The following is a 14,357-nucleotide window of genomic DNA, read 5'->3' as shown; positions in this document are numbered from 1 at the left end:
TATCTTTGCGAGCAATCCTTTTCGAGGATGCTGGACATAAAAACTAAGAAAAGGAACAGACTTTGTTGCGAAAATGACACGAGAGTGGCACTTGCCAAGGTGAAGCTGCGCATTTCTGAACTGGTCTCTGAAAGGCAACAGCAGAAGTTACACTGATTTGCAGCAAATATTCATTATTATGTTTTTGTTTTTGTGTGAAAATCATGTTTTGATGATTTTGTTCTTTGAACACAGTGATGTTGATGCACGGTTCATTTTGTGCACCAGTAAACTATGTTTTGAATTTGAAAAAATCATATTTTATTTTTCCAATTAAGAAGGGTTCGGTGAATGCGCATATGAAACTGGTGGGGTTCAGTACCTCCAACAAGGTTAAGAAGCACTGCTCTAGAGCGAATTGTTTGGCGGGCTGCAGTTCGTGAACAACTGCTTATCGTATTGCCTGGCAACACAAACTCCTATTTCCCAAACACTACACCACGCTCACGGACGTTAGTTTCTTTTCTGCGAGAAGTATCAAAGATAGAACACATAGCGACCCAGATAACCTGCGCCTGTTTAGGTGATAAAAAAATACTATTAACATTTAAATGAAATTATTTAAGAGTCCTGTGTAGTATTTTAGAATGTTGATACTTTGTGCAAGGCAATTGATAAGCATTAAAAACTTTGTGGATGGAACTTCCCGAGTGGTGCAGAATTTCTACAGATGCTGGTTCGAGACCCGCACAATTGGCCCAGCGTCGTCAGAGTTAGGGTAGGGTTTGGCCGACGGGATGTCCTTCTCCCTCAGCGCTGTAGCGACTCCTGTGGCGGGCTAGGCGCATGCACGCTGACATGGTCACCAGGTGTTTCCTCCGAAATAAAATGTTTTTTTGTGGATGGATATAATTTGTATTTATAAAATGTGTAATAGTAATATTACAAATTATTAAATCGAGTAATTTTGTATACATTTATTTAAATTTGCATTGGGCCGCTTCTGGGGGGATTCTGGTAAGATGCCGGCAAAGTAGGCTGAATTTTGGTAGACGGAAATGGCCCAATATACTTGGGCCGATTCTGTGCTGTCATTCATTTTGATTAAGGGCCGAGTCCGACACCCGATTCTGGGCCGATTCAATCAGTTTCGGTCCCCCTAATGAAGGCCGCTTCTGGACCGATTCCTCATTGCTAGCTGGGTGTGCAGTATTTTTTTATGTATTATTTCTTACATTGTTAGGCCAGAAAATCTTAAGTGTTAATTCATACAGCCGGGAAGAACTATTGGATATCAGAGAGACGTCACCAGCACAACCAGCACTACGACCAAGAATACAACTTTTCCAAAGCGGATCCTTTGTCTGTACCTCCCAGGGCATTTGAACTGATTCCAGAGGTCAACCCAAAACAATGCCGTCGGAGGAGAGGATGCCAGAGCGGTCTTCTAGTGAGGCTTTGGATGCGCGCACACCACCCACCCTTACCGAGTATATTACTCGCTAATGTCCAGGCCCTAGTTAACAAAGTCAACAAAATTAGGACAAGAGTTGCTTTCCAAAGAGATATCCGGGATTGTAACATACTCTGTTTCACAGAGACATGGCTAGCTGGGGACATGCACTCAGAGTCCAGACAGCCAACAGGATTTTCAGTGCATCGCGCGGACAGGAACAAACATCTCTCTGGTAAGAAGAACGGCAGGGGTGCATGTTTCATGATTAACGACTCATGGTGTAATTGTAACAACATACAAGAACTCAAGTTATTTTGATAACCTGACAAAGAATTCCTCACAATCAAATGCCCATCTCCTCGGTTATCGACACAGCCGTGTATATCCCCCCACAAGCAGATACCAAGATGGCCATCAAGGAACTTCACTGGACTTTATGCAAACTGGAAACCATATATCCTGAGATTGCATTTATTGTAGCTGGGGATTTTAACAAAGCTAATCTGAGTAAAAGGCAACCTAAATTTTATCAGCATATTGATTGCATTACACGAGCGAGTAACACACTCGTCCACTGCTACTCTAACTTCCACGATGCATACAAGGCCCTCCACCGCTCTCCTTTTGGCAAATCTGACCATGACTCCATCTTGTTGCTTCCCTCCTATAGGTAGAAACTTAAACAGGAAGCACCTTCTTAAACAGGTCTGACCAATCGGATTCCACGCTTCAAGATTGCTTCGATCACGTGGACTGGGATATGTTCCGGGTAGCCTCAGACAATAACATTGACGTATACGCTGTCTCAGTGAGTGAGTTTATAAGGAGGTGTATAGGAGATGTTGTACCCACTGTAACTGTTAACGCCTTCCCTAACCAGAAACCCGTGGATTTATGGCAGCATTTGCGCAAAACTGACAGCACGTACCACCGCATTTAATCATGGCAAGGTGACTGGAAACATGACCGAATACAAACAGTGTAGTTATTCCCTCCATAAGTCAATCAAACAAGCAAAGACTCAGTATAGAGACAAAGTGGAGTCACAATTCAACGGCTCAAACACGAGACTGTCTGTAGACCCTGACACATACAATCACGGATTACAAAAAGAAAACCAGCCCCGTTGCGAACATCGACGTCATGCTCCCAGACAAATTAAACAACTTCTTTGCACGCTTTGAGGACAATACAGTGCCACGGCCCGCTACCAAAGACTGTGGGCTCTCCTTCTCCTTGGCCGATGTAAGTAAAACATTTAAACGTGTTAAACATCACAAGGTGTGTTTACGGACATATTCAATCAATCCCTATCCCAATCTGCTGTCCCCACATTCTTCAAGATGGCCACCATTGTTCCTGTACCCAAGAAGGCAAAGGTAAGTGAACTAAATGACTATCGCCCCTTTCATTATGAAGTGCTTTGAGAGACTAGTCTAAGATCATGTCACCTCCACCTTACCTGGCACCCTAGACCCACTGAAATTTGCAAACTGTTTCAATAGGTCCACACACGATGCAAAAGCCATCACACTGCACACTGCCATATCCCATCTGGACAAGAGGAACACCCATGTAAGAATACAGTTCATTGACTACAGCTCACCATTCAACACCATAGTACCCTCCAAGCTCATCATTAAGCTAGAGGCCATTGGTCTCAACCTCACCCTGTGCAACTGGATCCTGGACTTCCTGACGGGCCGCCCCCAGGTGGTGAGGGAAGGAAACAACATCTCCACCCCACTGACCCTCAACACTGGGGCCCCACAAGGGTGCGTGCTCAATCCCCTCCTGTACTCCCTGTTCAGCCTGCCTGTGTGACCATGCACACCTCCAACTCAATCATCAAGTTTGCCGATGACACAACAATAGTAGGCTTGATCACCAACAACGACGAGACAGCCTATAGGGAGGAGGTGAGGGCACTCGGAGTGTGGTGTCAGGAAAACAACCTCTCACTCAATGTCAACAAAACAAAGGAGATGATCGTGGACTTCAGGAAACAACTAGAAGTAGAACTAGAAGCACAAGCATTTCGCTAAACTCGCATTAACATCTGCTAACCATGTGTATGTGACCAATAAAACTTGATTTGATTGAAACAGCCATCACTAACACAGAGAGGCTGCTGCGTACATACAGACTTGAAATCATTGGCCACTAACACTTTATTATTCATGCCACTTTAATAATGATGTTTACATATCTTGCATTACTCATCCCACATGTATATTGTATTTTATACCATCTATTCCATCTTGCCCATGCAGCTCGGTCATTGCTCATCCATATATTTATATGTACATAGTAGCAAAATGCTTGTGCTTCTAGTTCCGGCCATGCAGTAATATCTAACAAGTAATCTAACAATTTCACAACAACGACCTTATACACACAAGTGTAAAGGAATGAATAAGAATATGTACATAAAAATACATATGGATGAGCGATGGCCGAACGGCATAGGCAAGATGCAGTAGATGGTATAGAGTACAGTATATAAATATGAGATGAGTAGTGTAGGGTATGTAAACATTTTATAAAGTGGCATAGTTTAAAGTGACTAGTGATACATTTATTACATCCAATTTTTTATTATTAAAGTGGCTAGAGATTTGAGTCAGTATGTTGGCAGCAGCCACTCAATGTTAGTGATGTCTGTTTAACAGTCTGATGGCCTTGAGATAGAAGCTGTTTTTCAGTCTCTCGGTCCCAGCTTTGATGCACCTGTACTGACCTCGCCTTCTGGATGATAGCGGGGTGAACAGGCAGTGGCTCGGGTGGTTGTTGTCCTTGATTATCTTTTTGGCCTTCTTGTGACATCGGGTGGTGTAGGTGTCCTGGAGAGCAGGTACAGTGCCTTGCGAAAGTATTCGGCCCCCTTGAACTTTGCGACCTTTTGCCACATTTCAGGCTTCAAACATAAAGATATAAAACTATTTTTTTGTGAAGAATCAACAACAAGTGGGACACAATCATGAAGTGGAACGACATTTATTGGATATTTCAAACTTTTTTAACAAATCAAAAACTGAAAAATTGGGCGTGCAAAATTATTCAGCCCCTTTACTTTCAGTGCAGCAAACTCTCTCCAGAAGTTCAGTGATGATCTCTGAATGATCCAATGTTGACCTAAATGACTAATGATGATAAATACAATCCACCTGTGTGTAATCAAGTCTCCGTATAAATGCACCTGCACTGTGATAGTCTCAGAGGTCCGTTAAAAGCGCAGAGAGCATCATGAAGAACAAGGAACACACCAGGCAGGTCCGAGATACTGTTGTGAAGAAGTTTAAAGCCGGATTTGGATACAAAAAGATTTCCCAAGCTTTAAACATCCCAAGGAGCACTGTGCAAGCGATAATATTGAAATGGAAGGAGTATCAGACCACTGCAAATCTACCAAGACCTGGCCGTCCCTCTAAACTTTCAGCTCATACAAGGAGAAGACTGATCAGAGATGCAGCCAAGAGGCCCATGATCACTCTGGATGAACTGCAGAGATCTACAGCTGAGGTGGGAGACTCTGTCCATAGGACAACAATCAGTCGTATATTGCACAAATCTGGCCTTTATGGAAGAGTGGCAAGAAGAAAGCCATTTCTTAAAGATATCCATAAAAAGTGTAATTTAAAGTTTGCCACAAGCCACCTGGGAGACACACCAAACATGTGGAAGAAGGTGCTCTGGTCAGATGAAACCAAAATTGAACTTTTTGGCAACAATGCAAAACGTTATGTTTGGCGTAAAAGCAACACAGCTCATCACCCTGAACACACCATGCCCACTGTCAAACATGGTGGTGGCAGCATCATGGTTTGGGCCTGCTTTTCTTCAGCAGGGACAGGGAAGATGGTTAAAATTGATGGGAAGATGGATGGACCCAAATACAGGACCATTCTGGAAGAAAACCTGATGGAGTCTGCAAAAGACCTGAGACTGGGACGGAGATTTGTCTTCCAACAAGACAATGATCCAAAGCATAAAGCAAAATCTACAATGGAATGGTTCAAAAATAAACATATCCAGGTGTTAGAATGGCCAAGTCAAAGTCCAGACCTGAATCCAATCGAGAATCTGTGGAAAGAACTGAAAACTGCTGTTCACAAATGCTCTCCATCCAACCTCACTGAGCTCGAGCTGTTTTGCAAGGAGGAATGGGAAAAAATGTCAGTCTCTCGATGTGCAAAACTGATAGAGACATACCCCAAGCGACTTACAGCTGTAATCGCAGCAAAAGGTGGCACTACAAAGTATTAACTTAAGGGGGCTGAATAATTTTGCACGCCCAATTTTTCAGTTTTTGATTTGTTAAAAAAGTTTGAAATATCCAATAAATGTCGTTCCACTTCATGATTGTGTCCCACTTGTTGTTGATTCTTCACAAAAAAATACAGTTTTATATCTTTATGTTTGAAGCCTGAAATGTGGCAAAAGGTCGCAAAGTTCAAGGGGGCCGAATACTTTCGCAAGGCACTGTAGTTTGTCCCCGGTGATGCGTTGTGCAGACCTCACTACCCTCTGGAGAGCCTTACGGTTGGTTGTGGGTGGAGCAGTTGCCGTACCAGGCGGTGATACAGCCCGACAGGATGCTCGCGATTGTGCATCTGTAAAAGTCTGAGAGTGATTTTGGTGACAAGCCAAATTTCTTCAGCTTACTGAGGTTGAAGAAGCACTGTTGCACCTTCTTCACCACGCTGTCTGTGTGGGCGGACCATTTCAGTTTTCCGTGATGTGTATGCCGAGGAACTTAAAACTTTCCACCTTCTCCACTACTGTCCCGTCGATGTGGATAAGGGGGTGCTCCCTCTGCTGTTTCCTGAAGTCCACAATCATCTCCTTTGTTTTGTTGACGTTGAGTGTGAGGTTGAGTGTGATTTCCCTGACACCACACTCTGAGGGCCCTCACCTCCTCCCTGTAGGCCGTCTCGTCGTTGTTGGTAATCAAGCCTACCACTGTCTGCAAACTTGATGATTGAGTTGGAGGCATGCATGGCCACACAGTCATGGATGAATAGGGAGTACAGGAGAGTGTTGAGAACGCCCCCTTGTGGGGCCCCAGTGTTGAGGATCAGTGGGGTGGAGATGATGTTTCCTACCCTCACCACCTGGGGGATAGCCCATCAGTCAGGAAGTCCAGGACCCAGTTGCACAGGGCGGGGTCGAGACCCAGGGTCACAAATAACAGCTCCAATATTCTCATGACTCTTTCGAATTTTCAGTTCCTTGTTCGACGGTAGGTGGCCATGTGTGCTCTGGGCATTACTGACTCAAATTAACAAAATTAGTCTAATGATTCGTTATTTTTACTGAACAAGTCGAAAAGATCCGAATCAGTAAAAAGACCTGAACTTCCCATCACTAGCTCAAGTGAAGCAAAAGTACCACCGCTTGCTGGTGCTGGTTCTTCTTCTTCGATAATTTGGCAGTCCGCAAACAAACGTTACAGCTGCATGCCGCCACCTACTGTACTGGAGTGTGTTAATCACAGTTCACAGACTAAAATAATAAAGAACCAAACAGAATCACACTACTACACGGGCAGCTACTATTGGCAACAGTTCAACAGAGTATACTGAGAGTTCATCTGTTAGTCTTTGACATATGTCCATATCAAATTGAGGAATGTAAACGCCTGCTTCTGTATGACCACTATCGGTTGCTGGCACCATACAACTTCCTGGTAAAAAGCCCTACGCAGATTTAAATTTGATTCAGGAGTAATAGCCTATGTATGCTGACAGACAACTAATTGAAATCAAACGTGTTAAAAATGTATCGCGATTCCATTGAGTGTTCTATTGTAGGCTACAACTACAATCCTATGTTACAATTAAGATGACTATAATAAGAATGTATAGGACTGCTGGTTGCTATGCAGTTAAACTTGACCATCCAGCGGCAAGAAAAACAAATGAAATACAGAATAGTATCCAGTGGTGAGAAATGTAACAGTACATCACCACAAGGTGGAAGCCTTGTATAAGGGACTGTTGGCAACATTCACAGACAAGTGGACATTTTTGTCCTCAAGGTGTCGTGTACATTATGTATGGTAGATATGATTTTATGTCCAAGTCATAGTATTCCAGTCTGGTAGATTTCCAGTAAAAATTCTTTAGCAAATATTCCCATTGGTTCAAGAAGTATTATAAATTGGGTGGTTCAAGATCTGAATGCTGAATGACTGACAGCCGTGGCATATCAGACATTATATACAACTAATGTAGCCTATGACAACAACTTTCACCTTATCAGAAGCAAACATGCTCTTACAGAGCGTGGCTTTAATTGAAAGAGGAAGCTGTGGTTAGCTCACTTTGCCTATCTATCAGTGGGATTGACCTGTGGTTTGACCTCAGTGATGGGCCCTTAAGTGACTAAGACTTTAGTATTGTGGGACTGGAATATGGTGTGGTGGTGTCACTATTCCCACTCCCAGTTTGTATTCATTTGATTTCCCCTGATAAATGATGTTGTTGAGTCGCTTCATTTGTCCGTCTAATGCACTGATAGCTGTTGTGTCCGCTTCTTCATCTACAAGACCTTCGGACTTACTCACGTTGACCTAAAAACAAACCACCCTCTAACGTTAACATGACTTTATATTACGCTGGTACAGTTTTTCAGAGATGCTGGTGATGCAGTTTATCAGTATATGTGTAGATACATATCTAATAGTTAGTCTTCAAAATGCCATGTATGAAAGTGTAGTTTAGTAATAAAGAGACAGAAGCTCTTTGGTTATTAAGAGTTTTTTTAAAGGTGCATTCAATACAGTGTTCTTCCATACTTCTACATATGAAGGCTCAAGCATATTTACACAACGTATATAGTACTTTAAAAAAAAAAACTAATACAAATAATCAGCTTTTTTATAGCAGCAAAATAAACTAAAATAATATTTACAACTTTCATGACAAGGTATATAGTACACTGAAAACACTCTGTTTTCCCCATGACTAAATCTTTAAAGTAACATCCATGATTCATTTCATTAACAGAAAAAAATACGTGTATGCAACTCCCATTGTCCTAAAATCAGATGATCTTATAAAAGGTATCTTTAACATAATGAGAGATGAATAATAGCATTTTCCAATCAAAAGCAACAACAGGGAAATTGATCTTAATAACTAGGCCTATACGTATTCAAAGATATTTCTGTGTAAAAATATGTACAATTAAATGTTGGTAATGCAGCGCGATCTCAAGCTTTGAAAGTAAAGTGAATTGTAAACCAGATGATTGTGGAGACGTAGGAACAGGAAAAACTGAGGTGAGATTGAAATCTAACACGCACACACACACACACTCATTCACACACACTCATGTGTTTCAAACACATTCCAGTCCTCTGATTACTGTAACATGCCTCTCTTGCATTTGTTACAACTGTAAATATCTCTCTCTTTATTTGTATATCTTTAAATAAAGTGAGTGTCCATTTAACGAGAAAATATCTAAAAATAAATATCCACAGTTTAGATTTTTTTTCTTTTGCAAGATTATTCTTTTTTTTTCTTCAAACTTTGTATGTGCAAGTTCTGTGCAATGTCAGACCCTCTACCCATCACAAAACAACAAAGATTTTACATTCATTACTTTTTCATTGTCACCTGATGGAATCAAGGAAACTCCAACTCCCAGCAGGCCTTTCAACATAGGCCACTATCTTAACATTCCAGAGTCAACGGCAAGAGGTTCAGGAAAACTTTCATACACTTCCTTGTATCTTAGAAACACTCAAGTTGCACTTCAAGTATTCAACAATGTGTGATTCTCTTAAAAACCAAACCAATACTATGCTTCTTTAGCTACGAGTACATGTTTGTTGTTTTTCTTTTTCATATAACTATGATACACATAGACTACATCCACCCAGGCAGTCTAAAAGTTCACCTGACCCCAGTCTTAACACTTCCACCCTTGCTTACTGAGGCAGAAAACATTATTGCAACGATTGACAGATTTGTCAAAAAACTTGATGCTCCGTTTGTTTTCACTTCAAGTTTGGTATAAATCTCCTCGACACTGAAAATATGTCAGCTTATTGTTTTTCAGTTTTACACTTATTAATAAAGGTTAAATTACACTTGCACAAATCTACCTCTATGGATTAACATGTATCCTAAACGAGAGACGACAGAGCGATGTACTCTAACTGTCTAATATAATAAACACGTAGTAGAAGGAAGCCATATCTCGTATACGGTAAGTATTCCTGTAGAAACACAGCCAACCTGGATAGTTTTTGGGTCGTTCCAGCTCTAGAGAGCCCTAAGAAGGCTCTGGTTAAACCTCCTGGGACCTGTCACAGCAGAGACACATGGACCTGTAAAGCCATAACCAGCATATACACTCAACGCAACAGACACACCAGCTGGACATTTAACCCCAATGAGTTTTACAGTGGAGCTCTACTTCCTCCACTTGCTTCCACCCTCGGCCCACCATGTCTTCTATACAAGAATGAAACTGAGCCCCCATTCCAGCTCAGGGTATACAGTGCATTTGGAAAGTATTCTGACCCCTTGACTTTTTCTACATTTTGTTGTTACACTCATCAATCTATACACAATACCCAACAATGACAAAGCATTTTTGCAAATGTATAAACCCCCCCTGGAAATATCACGTTTACATAAGTATTCAGAACTTTTACTCAGTACTTTGTTGAAGCACCTTTGGCAGCGATTACAGCCTCAAGTCTTCTTGGGTATGATGCTACAAGTTTGGCACACCTGTATTTTGGGAGTTTCTCCCATTCTTCTCTGCAGATCCTCTCAAGCTCTGTCAGGTTGGATTGGAAGCGTTGCTGCACAGCTATTTTCAGGTCTCTCCAGGGATGTTCAATCGGGTTCAAGTCCGGGCTCTGGCTACTTAAGGACATTCAGAGACTTGTCCCAAAGCCACTCCTGCATTGTCTTGGCTGTGTGCTTAGTGTCGTTGTCCTGTTGGAAGGTGAACCTTCGCCCCAGTCTGAGGTCCTGAGCGCTCTGGAGCAGATTTTCATCAGGGATCTCGCTGTACTTTGCTCCGCTCATCTTTCCCTCGATCCTGACTATTCTCGCAGTCCCTGCCTCTAAAAAACATCCCCACAGCATAATGCTGCAACCATAATTCTTCACTGTAGGGATGGTGCCAGGCGTGAGATTTGGCATTCAGGCCAAAGAAGTCAAACTTGGCTTCATCAGACCAGAGAATCTTGTTTCTCATGGCCTGAGAATTCTTTAAGTGCCTTTTAGCAAACTCCAAGCAGGCTGTCATGTGCCTTTTAGTGAGGAGTGGCTTCCATCTGGCCACTCTACCATAAAGGCCTGATTGGTGGAGTGCTGCAGAGATGGTTGTCCTTCTGGAAGGTTCTCCCATCTCCACAGAGGAACTCTGTCAGAATGACCATAGGGTCACTGCCCTTCTCCCCCAATTGCTAAGTTTGGCCGGGCGACCAGCTTTGGGAAGAGTCTTGGTGGTTACAGACTCCTTCCATTTTAAGAGTGATGGAGGCCACTGTGTTCTTGGGGACCTTCAATGCTGCAGACATATTTTGGCACCCTTCCCCAGATAAGTGCCTCCACACAATCCTGTCTCGGAGCTGTACGAACAATTTGTTCAACCTCATGGCTTGGTTTTTGCTCTGACATGCACTGTCAACTGTAGGACCTTATATAGACAAGTGTGTGCCTTTCAAATCATGTCCAATCAATTGAATTTACCACAGGTGGACTCCAATCAAGTTGTAGAAACATCTCAAGGATGATCAATGGAAACAGGATGCACCGGAGCTCAATTTTGAGTTTCATAGCAAAGGGTCTGAATACTTATGTAAATAAGGTATTTCTGTTTTTTATTTTTAATAAATTTTCAAAAATGTCTAAACCTGTTTTTGGCTTTGTCATTATGGGGTATTTTATTTAGATTGATAAGGAAAAAACTCAATTTAATCAATTTTAGAATAAGGCTGTAACGTAACAAAATGTGGAAAAATTGAAGGGGTCTGAATACTTTCCCAATGCACTGTATGTAGGCCATGCAGAGCCAACATGGCAGGTTAGCATTTAGCTAGGGCTGCTTCCGAGCACAGCACAACTCGCCACATGGCCCAAACCATGCAGCAACCAGGTTTCTAAAATGTAAACAGACTACAAAAGTGAGAGGATATTACTCTTCTTTTAAGACCCATTACTTCGTTTTCAATCAGTTAGAAACTGAAAATAGAAGACCTATGTGGTAGGAAAAGAACCAACTTCAATTCCTGCACAGTTTAAGTTCTGCCTAGGGGCTCCTCCCCCAACCCTCCATCTAACCGCACTCCCACATTTGACAAACATCTAGCTAGCTTTAGTAACATCCTCAAAAAAAGGACAACAGCTGAAATTGTGCATCGAGTGACACAATCCATTAACATTGCTTTTGAAACAAGAGAAAGAAAAATAAGTAGTAGTAAGGGAAATTAAGCGCAAAATCTGTTTCTTCTCACTGAGACTGAAAAGCGCTCCTCAGCTTCTCTCCTTTGTTTGGTATGCACTCCTTCGTAACTCCAACGCAGCACTGAGATTCTTTCTCTTGAGCATTTTCTTAAAGTGTTTCTGTTCTCCGTCAATGGTAATGCCCTTGAGGACGTGATCTCCGAAGGATTTATACTGAAAGGTGGAAAATAGGATCCTTAGTATAAATTACTAAAGAGGATAAAGATATCTATGTGTAGATATAGTGTAACTGGTCTTAGTATGTGACAACTTAGTATGTGCTAAAATAAAATAAATAAGAGAACTATTTACCAAACAATGCCTTCTTTCGCTCCTCACTTTGGAGATGCTCTCCTAAAGAAGAAATCTCCTCCTTATACCTGTGCCGTTTCCTCTTAAAGCCACTAAAAACCTTTAAAGTCCAAAAAGTAAAACATCAACCCTGTAAATTATACCGGGCCTGGCCACATTTGGTGATTACAATGTCCTTCTGCAATATCATGTCAAAAATATATAGAGTAAAATAAACTAAATAAAATGTTCAATCAAAAGGAAGAGCAATTTTCAGTATTTTCAAATGATTCACTTATTAGAAGAATAAAATATCTCTTAAACTATTTTTGTCTTGACCCATGAATGGAAGTGCAAGAGTGAAGTGCATGTCTTTTCGAGAGATCCCAGTTCAGCGTGTGAACGACGGTCGGTCGCGTGTGTATCCATTGTCCCCTGATCTGTCCTATCCAGTCGGACCGCCTTGATGGCGGCTCCTGGTGGCCCTGAGAGGGAGAGATGATTGTCCTCTCCTCGCCACACCACAGTCCTGAGACCGCGACACATATTAAATGAAAAAAGTAAAAATGAAACTTTAAAACATCCTGGCCCATGTGTCTCAGAGAAAGAGCAGGTCGGTCAAACCCATGCCATGCAGCACAGTCTTCGGTGGCGGAAAAGGGAATGTCAGTTTTTATTTTTATTTTTTGTTGATGTCGTTTGCATTGCTATGATAACAGTAACCCCCTCCATCACAGAGTGGATTCGCACTCCACTTTACACGTAGTGGTGGCGGCGCCTTTCTTGGTCAGTTTTAGAACACTGGGTTTCTCTGTGCCGCTGTTATCAGAGGAGGACCCTGTTAAAGCTTTCTGCTCACCCTTGGCCTCCGCATCGCCATGGCTCGGGTAGATGACCAGGAACCAGGCGGTGAGAAAACCCAGGAAGGAGCCGCCGGACGCCACCATAGGGATGACCCGCACGCTACCTGTGGCGTCCACCGCCGCGCCCAGTGCCGATGCCACTAGGATCTGGGAGATGTACACCTGGCATGACAGGATGGCACAGTCGATGCCGAAGCCCCGCTTGGAGTTCCCTGGGCTGTGGTGGATGTACTGGGAGAGGGGGAAAGGGGGGAAGAGAGAGGGGAAAGGGGGGAAGAGAGAGGGGAAAGGGCGGGAAGAGAGAGGGGAAAGGAGGGAAGAGAGCAGGAGAGAAGAGACATGGTATCAAATAATTGCCAAGTTGTCATTGTAAAATACAAGGTTTTTTTAACTGACTGACTTGTAACTGGTTAAATACAGTGCCTTGCGAAAGTATTCGGCCCCCTTGAACTTTGCGACCTTTTGCCACATTTCAGGCTTCAAACATAAAGATATAAAACTGTATTTTTTTGTGAAGAATCAACAACAAGTGGGACACAATCATGAAGTGGAACGACATTTATTGGATATTTCAAACTTTTTTAACAAATCAAAAACTGAAAAATTGGGCGTGCAAAATTATTCAGCCCCCTTAAGTTAATACTTTGTAGCGCCACCTTTTGCTGCGATTACAGCTGTAAGTCGCTTGGGGTATGTCTCTATCAGTTTTGCACATCGAGAGACTGACATTTTTTCCCATTCCTCCTTGCAAAACAGCTCGAGCTCAGTGAGGTTGGATGGAGAGCATTTGTGAACAGCAGTTTTCAGTTCTTTCCACAGATTCTCGATTGGATTCAGGTCTGGACTTTGACTTGGCCATTCTAACACCTGGATATGTTTATTTTTGAACCATTCCATTGTAGATTTTGCTTTGTGTTTTGGATCATTGTCTTGTTGGAAGACAAATCTCCGTCCCAGTCTCAGGTCTTTTGCAGACTCCACCAGGTTTTCTTCCAGAATGGTCCTGTATTTGGCTCCATCCATCTTCCCATCAATTTGAACCATCTTCCCTGTCCCTGCTGAAGAAAAGCAGGCCGAAACCATGATGCTGCCACCACCATGTTTGACAGTGGGGATGGTGTGTTCAGGGTGATGAGCTGTGTTGCTTTTACGCCAAACATAACGTTTTGCATTGTTGCCAAAAAGTTACATTTTGGTTTCATCTGACGAGAGCACCTTCTTCCACATGTTTGGTGTGTCTCCCAGGTGGCTTGTGGCAAACTTTAAACAACACTTTTTATGGATATCTTTAAG

The 14,357-nt window shown here is 42.4% G+C and overlaps 1 protein-coding gene across 2 annotated transcripts in view; it reads right to left on the bottom strand.

Moving 5' to 3' along the window:
• Positions 1-8,180: 8,180 nt before the first annotated feature.
• The window catches only part of LOC110488054 (polyamine-transporter SLC45A4), a 73,471-nt gene continuing 67,294 nt past the window's right edge, over positions 8,181-14,357 (bottom strand). The window contains exons 9-10 of one of the 2 annotated variants that reach the window (XR_002468338.3): positions 12,223-13,295; positions 8,181-12,084 (exon numbers count right to left, since the gene is read on the bottom strand). Coding sequence is in view for 1 of the 2 variants with exons in the window: in XM_021560030.3 (XP_021415705.3) it covers positions 12,933-13,295 (363 nt within the window). In the remaining variant the exon portion in view is untranslated. Of the gene's footprint in view, positions 13,296-14,357 lie in introns of both variants that reach the window. The other variant, XM_021560030.3, reaches the window with a different exon arrangement.

Source organism: Oncorhynchus mykiss, chromosome 30 (assembly GCF_057628025.1).
Source record: "Oncorhynchus mykiss isolate SJ-2025 chromosome 30, ASM5762802v1, whole genome shotgun sequence".
Classification (NCBI taxonomy): domain Eukaryota; kingdom Metazoa; phylum Chordata; class Actinopteri; order Salmoniformes; family Salmonidae; genus Oncorhynchus; species Oncorhynchus mykiss.
Note: the sequence above shows the minus strand (reverse complement) of the source record. Positions and strands in the feature narration are given on the sequence as shown.